The sequence below is a fragment of the Mustela lutreola genome, chromosome 2 (assembly GCF_030435805.1).
Source record: "Mustela lutreola isolate mMusLut2 chromosome 2, mMusLut2.pri, whole genome shotgun sequence".
Classification (NCBI taxonomy): domain Eukaryota; kingdom Metazoa; phylum Chordata; class Mammalia; order Carnivora; family Mustelidae; genus Mustela; species Mustela lutreola.
Genome location: NC_081291.1, coordinates 171,929,721 through 171,947,142, shown reverse-complemented (window position 1 = coordinate 171,947,142; position 17,422 = coordinate 171,929,721). Strand labels below are relative to the sequence as shown.

At 37.0% G+C, this 17,422-nt stretch overlaps 1 protein-coding gene across 7 annotated transcripts in view; it reads left to right on the top strand.

Annotated features, from left to right (window-relative positions):
* Positions 1-17,422, top strand: part of ALCAM (activated leukocyte cell adhesion molecule) — a 211,844-nt gene that overhangs the window by 140,401 nt on the left and 54,021 nt on the right. For 6 of the 7 annotated variants that reach the window (XM_059164259.1, XM_059164260.1, XM_059164257.1 and 3 more), the window contains 2 exons: positions 13,135-13,235; positions 17,031-17,250. In XM_059164259.1, the coding sequence (XP_059020242.1) occupies positions 13,135-13,235; positions 17,031-17,250 (321 nt within the window). Of the gene's footprint in view, positions 1-885; positions 907-13,134; positions 13,236-17,030; positions 17,251-17,422 lie in introns of those variants that run through there. The other variant, XM_059164264.1, reaches the window with a different exon arrangement.

Sequence of the window (17,422 nt, the reverse complement as noted above, 5' to 3'; positions counted from 1 at the left end):
GATTGAGCCCTGTGTTGGGCTCCCCCCTTAGCAGGAGTCTGCTGGAGAGTCTCTCCCCCAGCCCCTCCCCCTACTGACACAAGCTTCCTCTCTCTCTAAAATAAATAAGCAAATTTTTTTAAAAGTCCATTATTATTTATATTATTGCTCTAACATGACTTTATTTTTAACTTACTAAATCAAGTATACTTTTTAAAAACTGCCTCCAGGGTGCCTGGGTGGCTCAGTGGGTTAAGCCGCTGCCTTCGGCTCAGGTCATGATCTCAGGGTCCTGGGATCGAGTCCCGCATCGGGCTCTCTGCTCGGCAGGGAGCCTGCTTCCCTCTCTCTCTCTCTCTGCCTACCTCTCCATCTACTTGTGATTTCTCTCTGTCAAATAAATAAAATAAAATCTTTAAAAAATAAAAAATAAAAACTGCCTCCATACCAAAATCCCAATTTTCTTGAATCCAATAGTCTACTAATGTCAGAGGGTCAGTCAGTATAGTTATGTTCTGCCTAATTTCTCCCATGTATTAGCCAGGATCTTTTGAGAAGCAGATATCAAAATAGATTGAACATGTAAGGATTGTACAAGGGAAACACCTAAATGAGAAAAAAACGAGGAAGGAGCTGGTGGGTGGGGAAAATCGTCAGAATGCAATGAGAATCTGACATTAGGGGAACGAGAGACAGAAGGAAGATTGGTGGACACATTGTACACTGTTGTGTAGTCTAAGGAAGTTTCACCAGGGAAATGAATTCCTTGAGCTGTAGTTAGCCTTCAGAGGAGTCCCTTGTCTCCAAGAACCTTGCCTGTCTTTAGTAGCCCTCCTCTGCTCAGTCTTGAGCCCGCAGCAGCCCAGGGAAAGTGTGACCTCAGCACAATTGGTGATGGATCTCGGAGCACAGCAGTTGAGTTCTTTCGTAAGTTACTCTTACTGTGGCTGGGGGTCTGTGAGGTACGTTTTCATGTCCATCACACTTCATGGTTTCCCTTGGATATAAAGAGGAAGCACTTACTTAGTTGTTGACGCTTAAATAAGAATGTGAAGCTGAAACAGGAGCAGGTGAGCCATGATGCAAACTTTAACAACCACAGAAGAGCTGCTGAATGCAGACACCTTTTCAGTCTACAGAAGAGCCATTTTTTCTGTTGTAAGAACTTGTTTTTCTGATCTAGGTTTTGTCTTGTCTTGTTTTGGGGGGATTATTTTGTCCATGTTAGGTAGTCTTCCAGTAATTCTTCTGGGGGTCATTTTACCGTTTCCTAAATCACAGCCTAAGTGTGGGCACATTTTAAAAATCACAGTAAGCCTCTGGTTCTCCAAGGCAAAGCATTCAGTGAGTTAAAATCTTTGCGAGTAAAGGAAAGTTTCAAAGCTGGAGGCAACTTCAGGTCCAGATTTTATAAGATATTTAAAGCATGCCTCCATCTGACACCATTAGAAATGATAAAACTACTTTTCAATACAGCTTCCTATATTTTTCATCTCTACCCATTGCCTTCCTAAATTATCTTGTTCTCTTTCCCACTTTTCCTCCCACTCATCAATTAAGAATAATGACTGTCAGGGAAAATGGAATATATGAAAAGTTATTGTTAATATTAATAGAAGACAGGATTGTCTAAGTTTATGCATTCCAGAGTTATTTCATTGAGCTTTCACCGTTGGCAAGCTATAATGGGTGTTGTTTTGTGCGCTTACTTGGTCCTTAAGGTGACATAAGATCTAGCAAAGCTGGAAAATGATTTCAGTTTCAAAGAACAGATTCTGCTGATTTTCTAAGCATATGCAGCTATTTGTTTTATTTTAAAATTTCATCTTTCCTGTGGCTTTAATTTCTTTTAAAAATTACCTTGAACAAATGTTTCTATTTCTCCTTCCTTCTCAAAACTGGAAGACTAGATCTTCCAGTAAAGAGTTTAATTCCTTTCTCTTTTAATTAACATATAATGTATTATTTGTTTCAGGGGTACAGCACTGTGATTCATCAGTCTTACACAATTTAATTCTTTAAAAAAGGGAACCATGCCATAAAAGCCATCATTTTTTTCCCCTATGACCTTATGTTATATTACAGCCCCTCTGGGGAGATCTCAATTAAAAGCATGAAATTTACACAAATCTAAACCTCGGAAATCAACCAGCAATCTGTACCAAATCTGTGGGAAAACCTATTAAATAGCTTTTTAACCTTATTACTTACCATGTTTGATTGTACAAATATATTTCCTCAGGAGACATAGACAGTGCTAATTGGGATTCATGTGAAGAAAAGAGCAAAAACCTATTTAAACCTATGTAAATATCTTTTGATACCCAGTTAGAGACTTGATGTGGAGTACACCAGTAGCAACCATATTGGACTAGGTCACTCAGCCAGTCAAAACCAAAAAGCAGAAGTCACCTACTCTGCTCATTCAGTAGCCCTAACAATTTGTTTGCTATCCCTGGTTTATTTAGCACCTCAATTATAAAATAAAATTATCCAACACTGTTGAATATTAATTGAAATGCTAAAGAAATGCAATTAACACTGCTGTTATTAACAGAAGCTGTCTGTGAAAACAATGATGATCTTATTGATTAAAAGTCTTTCTGATACATTTTTTTCTAAGGCATTTGAGGAATATTAAAGCTATTAGGAATTTGTTGTTTGGGGGTTTGGAAGTGTTATCAAGGACAGCTTTTTTTTTCTCAAATCAAGAGATTTTTTGTTGTCATGGCATTAAATTATTTGCAGAAAACAAATTTATTCTGTCACAATAATTATGAACTCTCTCTGAAGACAGACTCTAGTCTAAATTCCAAAAGTTTCCATTACTTCAGATGATGCAATTAAGGTCTTTTGTGAAGCGTAGTGCCTGTTTTCCTGTTGATAGTGTTTTTCTATTGATAGTGTTTTCATGAATACAGTACAGCTATTGTTCTTGTTAAAATAATTGAATTGTATTCACAATTTCAATACAACTTATATGACAAAATGCACAGAAAAATGTTACTTTTTACCATTCAAATAGAACTGATATTCTGAATTCGTTAAACCTGGAATTTCATGCTGAGAAAATGTTCAGAGCAATGGAGCATAAATGTATTCATCTTTCCTTTGCATTATTTTAACCTGGAGGAGTGTTCAAATATTGGTTTCTTCCATCACCCCTTTAGTTAAGCTAATTCCCAAATGATGTCCTCAAAAGATGGACACAGGCAATGCAGGAACTAATAAGGGAAATTGAATTGGAGGAGGGGAGCCAAAGGAAAAGAAAATGTTACCAGTTTTTTTCATTGTCTTGACTAATTTGTATGAGTGGAGGATTGTCCTTTTATAAGCATCTTAAAGACAAAACCTCATGTCCTAGGTAATTTGGGGAAGTATGAAAGGAAAGAATAGTCAATTTTGTGAACTTCAACTAACATAAATAATTCATTATACAGATGCTTTAATTTTTATAATGAGTAAACTATGTGGTATAAGAATAAAATACAGAACATTGTTCTTTTCATATATAAAATTAAAAATTTCAGTTTCAAACCCTCCCCCCATCACACACATTCAGAGCAGGAAGTGTTTTTATTTCATTTTGTCCCCACGAAGGGACCAATGTTTCAACATTTTGGCGTAGACCCCATAGGCTCATGGAAAGCTCATCACTGGGGAATGATGACTTGGTAAAACAGAGGGTTCTTTGTGGGACAGATGTGTGGAAATCCCAGTTTTACCCTCAGAGACAGAGCGTGAGAAGAGTTGCCAAAGAAACCCTAAATCCTGGTGCTTTTAGTCACATTTCAAATGTAAATCTAGATCTGTACACTGGTTTGCATGTATGTTATAGTCCATTAAAAAGTTTTTAAAGTAAAAATAGCATTGGGGGGGGGCAATTTTAAGATACTGATTTCAAAACACTACAAAACCCCTCACTTCCACATCAATGGATTCCCTGGAATTTTAAAGGAAAAGTATGTGGTTTTCTGGAATGTTAAATGCAGAGAAAAGAATATGGGCTTTAAGAATATGATCTTATCGAGTTCCTTTCGATGTAGTACAGTAGAGCTTTATTTTACCCATTATTATTGAACTCCAGTGATGTTCATGATGCTGCAACAAGTTTCAAAATGAGAAAAATGTAGGCTTTTCCTTCAGCTATGTTGCAGCATAGTGGAGGAAGTAAGCTGGTAATTTCTCCTTTTTTCAAAAAGAAATGAAGCTTTTAAATGCATGAATAAATACATATATATGTTTAGAACTTACACTAGGAGAACAGTTTTTTATTTTCTTTAGTTTTTGCACATTGCTGGTCTCCCATCCTAGAACAGTGCTTGGCACAGAGAAGGTACTCCATAGTCAATGAATGAATGAATGATAAAAATTATAAATACTGAAATATATAGAGAGAAGAATAGTGTGTTTGGATCCCACTTGTGTTCAGTGGGTCAAGGAGAGCACTGTATGGATATATACTTTATTGCTTCTGTATTAGCAAACATTTAAGTCCCTCCAGTTTTTTTAATACTCAAAGTAATGCTGTATTAACTTTGTATACATTTGTGCATTTGTACAAAAACTTTTATAGAATAGATTCTCAGCAGTAGAATTACTGGATCAAAGGGTATTAGCATTTTTAATTTTACAGATACCATCAAATTGGGCTTCTACAGATTCTTTTCAATTTAGAATAAGCCTTAAGCATTTTATTTTATTTTTTTAAAAAGGTTTTTTTTTTTTTTTTTTGGCAGGGGAGAGAGAGTGCCTGAGCAAGTGCATGAGTAGGGGGAGGGGTAGAGGGAGAGCGAGAAGCCTGACTCATGCCAGGACCCCAGAATCATGACCTGAACCAAAGGCAAACACTTAACCCACTGAGCCACCCAGGTGCCCTTAAATAGTTTATCTTTTATTTAAGTTTACTTTTGACCATCTGATGAAAGCTTTAAATTCTCTTTCTATAAAAACAAATGTTTTCATATCCCACAGTTTGTGGACTTTTAAAGTAACTGTAGAGTTGTCATCCATGCCCTAACATTCATTTGTGGAACCCAAGTTAAATTCTAATAAGCACAGTAGAATCTTTACATTTACCCATTGAAAATTCATGAAGTATTTCTCAGAAAACAAAAATAAAGGTTCACAACATAAATCACTTCTACTGGCTTTTAAATTAGTTTTTTAAAAGATTATTTATTTATTTATTTGACAGCGGGAGAGAGAGAGAGAGAGATCACAAGTAGGCAAGCAGGGGTGTGGGGTAGGGAACCAGGTTCCCCACTGAGGAGAGGCTGATGCGGGGGCAGATCCAAGGACCCTGAGATCATGACCTGAGCCAAAGGCAGAGGCTTAACCCACTGAGCCACCCAGGTGCCCCGCTTTTAAGTCATTTTTAATTAAACTTTTTGCTTATAATAAAGTGGCCCCAAGAGGAATCCAAATGTTAGTGCTGGTGATGAAAGTGAAGAGAAAGTAGATCTAATAGTTTCTTGCATTTTATTAGGGCAATCTTATGTGCCTCTATGAATTTGAGAAAACTGCCAGTCAGGACATGTTCCTTATGAAGATCAAAGATCTACTATGTAGAAATTACTGTAATAAAAAAAAAGGAAGCTTGCTATAGGAGAGAAAGCCAAATGCCATTCGGTGCCTCTACATGGTCCCTCGCTAGGACGTGCTGGTGAAATAGTTCTTTTTTTTTTTTTTTTCTCTTTAAAAAGATTTTATTTCTTTCTTTGACACAGAGAGGGAGAGAGAAAGAGAGCGAGTGCACACAAGCAGGGAGAACAGCAGAGGGAGAGAGAGAAGCCCAGTCTCTGCCAAGGAGGGAGCCCGATGTAGGACCTAATTCCAGGACCCTGGGATCATGACCTGAGCTGAAGGTAGACACAACTGATTGAGCCACCCAGGTTTCCTAGTGAAGTAGTTCTTATCTAAAAAAGGTTCATTCAGTGTTCAGGTCAGATGAAACTACCTGCCTTCACCGATATGCTCGAGCTCATTGCAGGGATTCCTTCTCTCATTCCCACAGCACTTAGTTTACAGCAGCTCATGTTCCTCAAGGAATAGATCTTGGTAGTATAGATAGTATATATCTTGGTATTTTATATATATATATATTTTCCTCCCATAAAGAACATCTAACGTTTTGCCTCTAGTAGGTATTCAATAAATACTTTGATGAATGATTGTATGTATAAATAGGTGATCATTGAGATAGGCCTTAAAGGATATGGATGGATTCAACCAAGGCCCAAGGAACAATGACAAAAATGAGGCAGAGATGGGGCAAAGCCTGAGTTAATCAGGAAAAACAGTGACTTATCCAGCCTCATATATTATTCCAGGCTTCTAGTGTGATGAAGTATCAGGCAATGGTAAAATGAGAAGACAGTTTTCAGTACAGACATGCAAATACCAATACTGTATTTTTAAAATTTTACTGTTTTTATAGAACTCTTTTCTAGGACATAAGTCATTATATTGACCTCTAGTTTCCTAAAAAGATAGATATTTCAAGCATTATAATATACCAGACTTGGAAGTAAAGAGCACATATGTTAAAACATAATCTTGGGCAAGTGAGGGATAGGGTGGCTGGGTTATGGACACTGGGGAGGGTATGGTGAGTGTTGTGAATTGTGTAAGACTGATGATTCACAAACCTGAAGCAAATAATACATTATATGTTAATAAAATTTTAAAAAAACCCACAAATATTAAAAAAATATATATTCCTGGGTATTAGAAGTATTTTATAATTTAGTAAGATGGCCCTTTCTCCTCTAAATGTTACTCCACAGTGGCCTAACAATTTATGGTTATAATCCATGTATAGAATTGGAGGAACCACAGGAAGAAAGAGAAAGAAAGAATCACCGTTTTTCTTGTCTATAGGCATTACATAGTTACACCTACATCGTGGCATGTGGCAAAAGTAAAAGACCACCCAGAAAGCAAATTTTGAGTAAACGTCTTCCTATTGCAGGTCCAGCAAAAACCCAGCTCGGTCCCCAAGTACCCATTTGTTGAAGAGAAATTGAAAAGCAGGGTAGGAAAACACTTTTGTCTACTTCCCCAAATAACATATTCCATCAGATGTCTTAGCCTGTCGCCGTCAATTCTAAATTACTTGGGAATTATTTTTTTTTTAAAGATTTTATTTATTTATTTGACAGGGAGATCATAAGTAGGCAGAGAGGCAGGCAGAGGTGGAGGGGGGAGCAGGCTCCCTGCTGAGCAGAGAGCCTGATGCGGGGCTCGATCCCAGGACCCTAAGATCATGACCTGAGCCAAAGACAGAGGCTTAACCCACTGAGCCACCTAGGTGCCCCTACTTGGGAATTATAAGCCCTGTATCTGTCTCTCTCAGCCTCCCTCAGTCTCACTTCTTACTTGTTATGTACCACATAACCTTCACAAAAATCGTAAATTCTTATTTATGATAGGAGGAATTATGAAGTACATTTGCCTCATTGAGTCATAAAGTCACAGGTTTGAAAGACACTTTAAAGGTATCTAGTTTGGGGTGCCTGGGTGGCTGAGTGGGTTAAAGCCTCTGCCTTCCGCTCAGGTCATGATCTTAGCGTCCTGGGATCGAGCCCCGCATCAGGCTCTCTGCTCAGCAGGGAGCCTGCTTCCTCTTCTCTCTCTGCCTGCCTCTCTGCCTACTTGTGATCTCTGTCTGTCAAATAAATAAATAAAATCTTAAAAAAAGGTATCTAGTTCACCCTTTATCGATAGATATTTTATCACATTAAATAAAATACATATAGTACATATAGCTTAGAAAATATATATAGTATGTATAATTTGTGCTTGATCATGATACATGAAGTAGATTTGCTAAAATAGAATATTTTTTTGTAATCTCTGTGAAGAGATTGGATCTCAAATCCCCAGAGTCAGGAATCAATCTCCCTATCATAGTTGAATATAATGTGTTTCTGTGAGGAAAACAAAGTTGATAATAGCTAAGTGTTATTATGTGCCACTTCTGCCTCCATCCCTCTGTTCATATTCAGTGATTATTTAGTCCTATACTGAGATTCTACTTTACAACAATGATCAACAGAAGCCAATTTTATTGAATACAGAAAACCAGTAGTTGAAGATCTAAACTAGCAGTTTCAACTAGATGGAAGTTTGGTGGGCAGTTTTGCCTTCCAGGGGACATTTGTCCTGTCTAGTAACTTTTCATTGCCATAGCTGGGAGTAGGGCACTACGAATGTCATTAGTGATGAGGTTGAGAAACACAGCTATGAACTGATGTTACAAAATATTTATATGTTTAATTAGAATTCTGTATGTCTTAATTCATTAAAAAGAAAAAAGCTCATAGGGACACTAGCATGTTTACCTGTCAAAATCAGTCAAATAAATATGAAAGTCATTTCTAAGGATAGCTTTCTCAATTCTACTTGCTTCCTCCCCAGCAATTCCTCTGCACAAATAAATTTCTCCAAAATTTCTGTAGAACTGTAATTTAGTTCTTATGTCCTAAGTTCTGTGCCAGTTGTGATTGTGAATAACGCTTCTATGTCACCTAACAGAGCTGCAGAGCTTAGACCAATGCTTTGAAGGATGAGGATGATATTGAAGTGTTAGTGCAATAAAAAATAATTAACCAGGCTAAGCTACAGCATGTGAAAATAGACTCTATAATTCTCCTCCTCTTTTCTATATTATTTACTGTTCTGCTTGAAATGTAGTGGCAGGTTCTGAATTTTAAGATACCTCCATTCAAAATGTCTGTATATCAGCAATGCAAAGGGAATGATTACTCTGAACTTGATAGTCTTTAAGAATTAGTTTATACAGAAAAAGTATACCTCACCAATATGGGCACAATAATTACATTTTTATTAGTTCAGTTAGAAATGAACTGTGTTCACCTAATTTCAAAAATTATACCAGAGTCTGTTTCAGTGCCTCCTTAAATTATTTGCTGTACAAAATGCATAACAAAGCTATGTTGTATTTATGATCACTTATCTGAGATTTGATATGTCAGAATTATTGGGCTTGGAGATTTTTCTTAAAATATTTTTTTTTATTTATTTATTTGAGAGACAGAGAGAGAGCATGAGAGGCGAGAAGGTCAGAGGGAGAAGCAGACTCCCCGTGGAGCTGGGAGCCTGATGCAGGACTCAATCCCGGGATTCCGGGACCATGACCTGAGCCAAAGGCGGTTGCTTAACCAACTGAGCCACCCAGGTGCCCCGGAGATTTTTCTTATGCTGTGCTTTTCCCATTGTGTTTTTTATTGAATTCTCCTATATAACCTTCTTAGTTCTATTATTCTTTATCTGTAGTTATTAACTCTTCCTTAAAAAACTTCTTAAATAATTACATACTGCTTCTTGACTGTAACACATTTTTGCATTTTATTTTATGTTGGGACATTTTGATGGCAACAGCAATATTAATAATTCATAATAATACCTTACATTTATAGAACATACTTAATACAGAAGGTTTTTAGCTCAGTTTAAAATATCTTATGATACATACATATACACAAAGATATAACATGTACAATATAGAAATGCACACACTTGTGCCCACACTCATTCCTTTTATATTTTATATTTAGCTTTGAGGAAAGACATCGTGATCATTCTATATTTGTAATAGTGTCCAATAATCTCTAGTCTACAAAAACATGAATAATTTAACCAACTAATATTGCAGGGAGAAAATTGCAGGGGAATTTTAGTGAGTTAAATTCAATTCAGACTTGGCAAATCCAAGATAGAATCTTTTGCTTCTGTGAAAAGTGTAAACAGAACCATTTGTGTTGACAGGTACTTTGGGTCTCACTGGCACTTCATCTCAAAGACTGAGACATCTATAGGAATCAGGATGCTAATTCATCACCAAATCACAGTGGTTATGTAGCTATTTTATCTCTGCAGGGTTAGGGATGTTAGCTGTACCACAGATTCAAGCCTTTGGTCTTTCTCCCAGATGAAAGTGGGAGTTGGTATACACTTAGAAGAGAGGAACGTTGATGACTATAGCAAACTTGACAGTTATTTCGGAAATTTCATATCTTTGACTCCTAGGAGTCCAACTGATTATCATCCTCTGTGCCCTAAGACTAGAGACCAGGGCTTCTGTCTATAACCATTGGCCTTTTAGCTGCTGCCCTTAGGCTTGTCACATGTCTTATTTCCCTTAGGTTTCTTATGCAGAGTCCTGTTCTGGCTAATTTGGGATCTCAAGATGTCATTAAAAGACCCAACTCATGAATTCTCAAATACTTTGCAAAACAACCCTTTGCTTTGTGGTCATCACCGTAAGAAAAAAAGAAGGCATTTCACATGATCATTCGTAAACCACAGAGCACAGATAATCCTTAATTTCTCCTGAAATTAATAATAAAGTTCGGTAGAGAGAAATACTCCATGATCTCTTACAAGGTGTTTGCTTTGTGTTTGTTTCTCTTCAGAAACGAGTGCCCTGCAAGCGTAAATCCATGTTCTCTGGTATCAGAGGCAATCTAGGACAGCCTTTATTAGAGTATGTGGTAGGAATAAGAATTCCCAAAGTTCTGGGGTGCCTAGGTGGCTCAGTGGGTTAAAGCCTCTGCCTTTGTTCGGCTCGTGTCATGATCCCAGGGCTCTGGGATCGAGCCTGGCATCAGGCTCCCTCCTCGGTGGGAGGAGGGAGAATGCTTACCACCACCAACCCCCCCCTCCCCCGCTTCCTGCCTCTCTGCCTATTTGTGATCTCTGTCTGTCAGATAAATAAATAAAATCTTTTAAAAAAGAAAAAAAAAAAAAGAATTCCCGAGGTTCCAATGGTACCAACTCCTCCCTGATTTTCAAAGATGTTAATTTAATAATCAAAATGGAAAGGATTTCAGAACATTCAAGTGAGAAATCCAATATCATGCCTGTTTGATGCCAAGCATTGTTCCTGGGGATACAAAGATAAGAATATATGGTCCCTTCATTGTTGTAGTTGTACTTCAGTATGCTAATAATACACGATGTACTTGAAATTCCTGTATCTTTAAAATCTGTTACAAAATTTGGTATCCATATAGCACATTAAAGTTCTGTAAGGAAGAGAAAAGGAAAAGGGTCAGTAAGAAATAGCAAAGAATTACATTTTTTGCATAAAGAATTTTCTTGTTTTCCCTGTGTACCTAGCAAAGGATTCACCTCCTTGGAACCTAAGCTCTAGAGTGTGAACTGTTTTTTTTCACTCCTTGACCAACCATGGGAGTACCACCGATTGTCAAAAGAAGGTGTGCTTTTACAAGTGATAGGAGATAATTAGAGGGGTGCGTCCTGCCATAATTTAAATTATAGGTCTGGATCATCTTAGAGTTGTTATATATTCAAGTGAGTTGGCACATACTGGTGAAAAAACATTAAATTACAAAATTGTTTTCTTGGGTTGGCATACCTATGCCAGTGCAGTGCATCAACGGATCTTAAAATACATGTTAAAAGTTCCACATTTAGCATACAAAGCATTATAGAAAACAGGTACTATATTGAGAAATAAAGTAACTTTTAATTCTCATTAGTTTGCATATCTGCAACCACATATCTAAACCCTCACAATTTGTATTTTAACAAGGCTGAAGAGACCATGTCTTTATTTATAGTCTATGTGCTGCAGTGGTTTGAAGGTAAAAGGAATTAAAGTTACAGTTTGGGAAACACTAAACAATTTAAAAGCTATTGAGGTAATTTTTATTATAATACTGAACATATGATAAACAGTTCTGGAAAACTACTTGTCTTCAATAGCCAGTGAAAAGCACATTATCATGGCTTACACTTTGTATTCTTTATTTTAACAATGTAAAAATGCTGGAAACTAATTGTTCTGAGGCATATTTACATGAAGTTTGTGTTTCTTGTAATGATTTTGTTCACTGTGGCAAAATTGCTTTAAAGGAAGTACCTTCTTCAGTTGACAGGATTTTAAAAAAGGAATTTTATTACCTTTTTGTTCTTTACCAAAGGTAATGATTTTTATCCCTATATGAAATTTTCCTATGCATTGTGATTGATGGGTAACAGTCAAAGTGTCCACTGTCTTGTTTTCTCAGAAAGTCATAAAATGGTATTTGTGTTTCAAATGGCCTTAGCTTTGCACTTCAGCACCACCTGGTGGATAAAATATCTTTCTCCCCGCCCCCCCCCCCCACTACAGTTTCAAATTAAGTTAGCTCGTTCACACTCTATCCAGTGATGACATTTCTTAATAGATATTTAATTGTAAACATATTTAATCTTAAAAACCAGTTTGAGCAAAATAAGGTTAAAAAATCTGAAATATTTCCTAAGTACTCTTGTCAAGTTAAATGCCTGAGTTTTTTTAAACTTCATGAATGTCTACAGGTTTGAATAGTATGTTGCATACATATGCAAAAGTTGTGGGGTTATGACATTTTAATTTTTTTGTAATCTACATTTTTTCTCAGTAAAGAATGAAATAAGACCAGGAACTTTTCTGTACCTTAGTAGCAAATTATGGTTTAAGTTAGATTGTCTACCCAGAATTCAAGATAACCACTTGATAAACACCTTACAAAGAATTCTTATACTTTAGATTCCTGTCTTGTTAATATTCTATGCATAATTAAAGTTAAAACTAATATATTAAACATTGCTAGTATAAAGTAAGCCATTTTCCTACTTATACCTAAAATTTGGTTGTGGTCTTACATGTATTAGTTTAATTTTTAGTAGTTTTAAAAAATTTTTCCAGAAGATAAATTTGACAATATTTTCAAATGAAAAATATATTTAAAACTCATTTTGAGAATTTTAAACATGTTAATCCTTGTGTAGTCCCACTTGTCTCTGAAATGTAACATACATTTTTTTTCCTATGGCATATATACTTACGAAAAAAATATACTTTCACATTCCACTATGTTCCTTTGCAACACACAGTTTTCTCTTCACTGGTAAAATAGAGGGTCTGTAAACTTGAAATGTGTGACAGTCAAAGGTTTAATAGCTAAATAAGAGTTGTTGATATTTAAATAGGAGATACGTTCTAGCTTCATACTTTTTATAGTCATTTAAGATAAAATTATAATAGGAAATCTTCATTAAGATGCACATCCTGAAGTTATTTGCTTAGTTAGTTCAAGAAAACATTTAACATCTTCTCTTTCTTTTTTCTTTTTTCTAAAGGCCTTGGATGGTATACTGTAAACTCAGCATATGGAGATACTATTATCATGCCTTGCCGACTCGATGTACCTCAGAATCTCATGTTTGGCAAATGGAAATATGTAAGTGTAACCTACTTTGGACTTGGCTAATTACTTCTAGCTTTTTGTTGTTGTTTCTGTTTTTTGAGGTAATACTCCTTCTGTGAGTAAATGTGAATTTCAAATTAACATAATGGCAATAGTCAACTGTGGATACAAATGCAGGAAGGCAGAATTATGTGTTGAATATCTCAAAAGAGTAATACCTAAATCTTACATAAGAAGTTCTATTTTAAAATAAAGCCAATAAACACGTAATTCTTAGATCATATTAGTCTGAAAGATTGAACCTTAAATGTTAGAGGCACAGGAAAAAGCAGAGTTTCAGAGTAAAATCAGTCGTGTGTAGAACAGAGCTTAGTGGAAGTTGGCAGCCTTTCTCCACATACTCGTGTTGTTTGGTGTGTATTGCAAAGGCAAAATACACCAGTTGCTAGAGTACCCAAATATTCATTGGGAATTAGTCATCAGCATTAGAAGTTTGTTTCTAGTGTTGTCTTAGAACTACGTTGATGTGGCTGGTCCTTTTTACATTTAACATTGTTCACTTTACTCCTATCTTACAGATGGGAGATCATACTTTCTCGAGTATGGAGGCACAGATGGGTCTAGAAATGGAGGGTAGATACCTGATAGATGATTTGGGTGGCTAGGTAACATTGACTGATAAGGTGTTTCACTTTAATTACAGAAACCAAAAAAGGTGTCTTTCTGGCCCAGTTTCCTAATGCTGAATCACATGAGACTCACATAGTTTTGACCCTGAAGTAGACTTATGCTTCCTTGAATACAATGGCAGTTTTTCCCAAGTTCCTTGAAATGTTAAAAGGTATTTGAATAGGGAAAAAAAATCTGATGGTCAAATAATATTTGAAAACTTTCTTTATCACAGTATTTCTCAGAGCCTTTCATATACTAAGATGCCTTCTAGATAGTCTAAGCTTGCTTCATTTCTTCTTCTTCTTCTTTTTTTTTTAACTACTGCAGAACACACTTTGGGAAATATGCTTAGTTTGCACCCAAGCTGGGGGTAGAACACAGTCTTTCAAAATGTGGGTTCTTAAGTCAGACCAACATGTTCTACCATATACATGCTGTCAGATTCTGGACAAGTGAATGAATCTCCATTCTCTCATCTCTGAAAAGGGGATGATAAGAATAGTTTTCCCTCAGTGGTGTGAGGGTTACATGAAGTAATTCATAGCAGAGTATTGACGGGGTGCTTGGCACTCGGTCCTTGTTCTGGCTGTGGGGCTCTAAGCGTATGCGCGTGTGCTGGGTGGGGGGGGGATCATGTGACAGGAGGTGAGGCAGCTCAGCACTTCCCTGTACTCCCCTGCTGATACCTGCTCACACTGGAGAATGTTGAACTATTTCTGGTTTACTATAAAAGTGGAAAAAGGAAGCTAAGGCCTGTGAGGACAAGGTCTGTTCACACCCCTCAAACTCCAAGCGAGACTACCACCGGCTTCACCTGTTGAGTCGAACCTACTGCCAAAATAAGTGGAACACAGATGTTGAAAAATCGTGATCGTAGACCTTCCCGCTGATGATTCAGGGAGTAATTTTCACCCAAACTGAACTAGTACAGTGGAGGTGGAAACATTATAATGACAGTTTTCAAATGCTTAATTAAAGCAAAGAGCTTCGGCAATAAGATGAGATGCATTTGAAGTACCAGGGGCTCTAAAACCAGTGTCGATTTGTAGGCAGAGTCGGCAAGCTCTAATTTAATGAAAGCTGAAAGACAAACGGTAGGTGTAGAAAGCGTGAAGGAGGCCAAACACAGAGGAAGGACAGATTGGCTTCTCCCCTTCTGCAGGGTCATCTGCCTGTGAATGGAGATCCTGGTTCCATGTGATCCTTGCCACACTTCACCCCCCCAACCTCTTTCTTTCTTTTCTTTTTTTTAATGTTCAGTTAGCCAGCGTGTAGGGCATCACTGGTTTTTGATGTAGCATTCAGTGATTCATTAGTCGTGTATAACTCCTGGTGCTCATCACAGCACGGGCCCTCCTTGACCCTGGCCTCTTCTTCAGCATCTGCCCCAGTACTGGTACAGAAGGGGCAGCTAACAGCTACGAAGAGTGCTGTAGTGAAGTCATCGTGGAGCCACACTGCAAAGCTTCAATCTTTGCTCTGCTGAGGTCCCCTACGCTAGCTGGGACCTTGGACAATTTACTTAACCAGCTTCTGTCTGCACTGTGTAATCTGTAAATGAATCTGATATTACAACTCTAACTTACAGGGTCGTTAGGAGTATTAAATCCGTTACTGCGTTGAAAACCCAAGGAAAGTACCTGTCATATGGTTAATAACTATTATTTATTGCATAAGTGTATGAATACAGAAACATAAGGGACTGGTTTAAAATATTTCCCTCAGTGAAGGAATGATTTAGAGTAAGGATTTGCATTGCAAACCTGTGACAAAATTAAAAAATTTAAGGAGAATATTATTAATGTATTCAGATATTCAACCAACTAAAGCTTTTGGGCTCTAAAATTAGCTTAGGAATTGTCTTGGCTTGCAGTGCTATAACCGAACACTGTAGACTAGGGGCTTCAACAGCAACTATTTATTTCTCACAGTTCTGGAGGCTGGGAAGTTCAAGATCAAGGTGCCGGCAAATTTGTCTCTTCATGAGGGTCCTTGTCTTGATTTGCAGATAGCTGCCATTTTGCTATGTACTCATATAACCTGTGTTTTCTTCCTCTTCTTATAAGGGTACTAATCCTGTCATAAAGGCACCATTCTAGTCCTTCATCTAAACATACTGACCTCTCAAAGGCTCCACCTCCAAATATCAGCACCGTGGGGTGGAGGGCTTCGACATAGGAATTTGGTGGTGACACAAACATTTAGTCCATAAAAGTAATAAATATTAATAATTTTTAAAATGTAACTCCCCGTAGTACCTTGGAATTTGCCATGCACTTTAAAATGTTTTATCATATTTTATTTTATCGAAGACCTTGTGAGGTAAGTAGAAAAGAAATTGGCTTCTATCTTAGATTAAATTGCTTATTAGCTAAGAGAATTTTTGTGGGAGCAAAGGAAGAGATGAATTGTAAGTCTTGGGCTCTTGGCATAATTGTCCATGCCAGATTATATTTTATTTTGATAATAAGTTTTTATATGAAAGCTCTCTGAGCTAAGTTTTATGACTCAGATAGCAAAACTATGGATTTTAGTGATTAATCTGATTCTGTTGCTTAATGGACATGATTGTTTCATAAGGGCACATACTGTTCCTCCATGAAGACTCATTAAATTATGTTATGAGTAAAGGTCAGCTCTGTCAGTTTTGGCTGAAACTGAAAGGTGTGGACGTTTAAAATATGTGGATTAAAGTAATGAATATGCAAAGGATAACTGCCCAGGACTTCTGAGTATTTGCAGCCCACATGTATGCTTGCTCTGATGGTTAGCTGAATATCATTTGTGCATTTGTGTGTTTGTTTTCATCTATTTTTTTTCTTTTAAGTTAGATACAATGCCAACCCTTCTTGTTTTCAGAACAGTCACTAATTCTGTCCTTTGATGAAAGAGAAGCTCAGATTCCAATAGCTTTGTCTTTCCATTTTCACATATTTAAACTGATACCTGTAAAAGAACGTAGAGCCTTTCCTCTTATGAAGAGTCATTTTCTGTAAACAAAGACTTAAATGAGGCTCATATCCAAAATTACTCCTTTTGGACAGAACTATAAATATTGGTGGAAGAATATGGCCAAGAAGTTTTGTTATTCTGGATGTAATCCTGAAACATCTGAATATGCTTGTTTTTAAAATGTATTGTTATTTTAATTTTTAGGAAAAGCCCGATGGCTCCCCAGTATTTATTGCCTTCAGGTCCTCTACAAAGAAAAGTGTGCAGTACGACGATGTACCAGAATACAGAGACAGATTGAGCCTCTCAGAAAACTACACTTTGTCTATCAGTAATGCAAGGATCAGTGATGAAAAGAGATTTGTGTGCATGCTAGTAACTGAGGACAACGTGTTTGAGGCACCTACAATAGTCAAGGTGTTCAGTAAGTAGTCTGCAGTGTAACTGCTAAGTGGGATTGATGGCTGGTACTAGAAAATGTTCTTCAGCAAGAAGAGTGAATGCTCTGTAGTGTCTCCACGGCAGGCATCTCTGTGAGAGGACTTCTGACGATCTTCATTCTGCTCAAGCATGCTGGCAGTGAGGAAAACAAAACC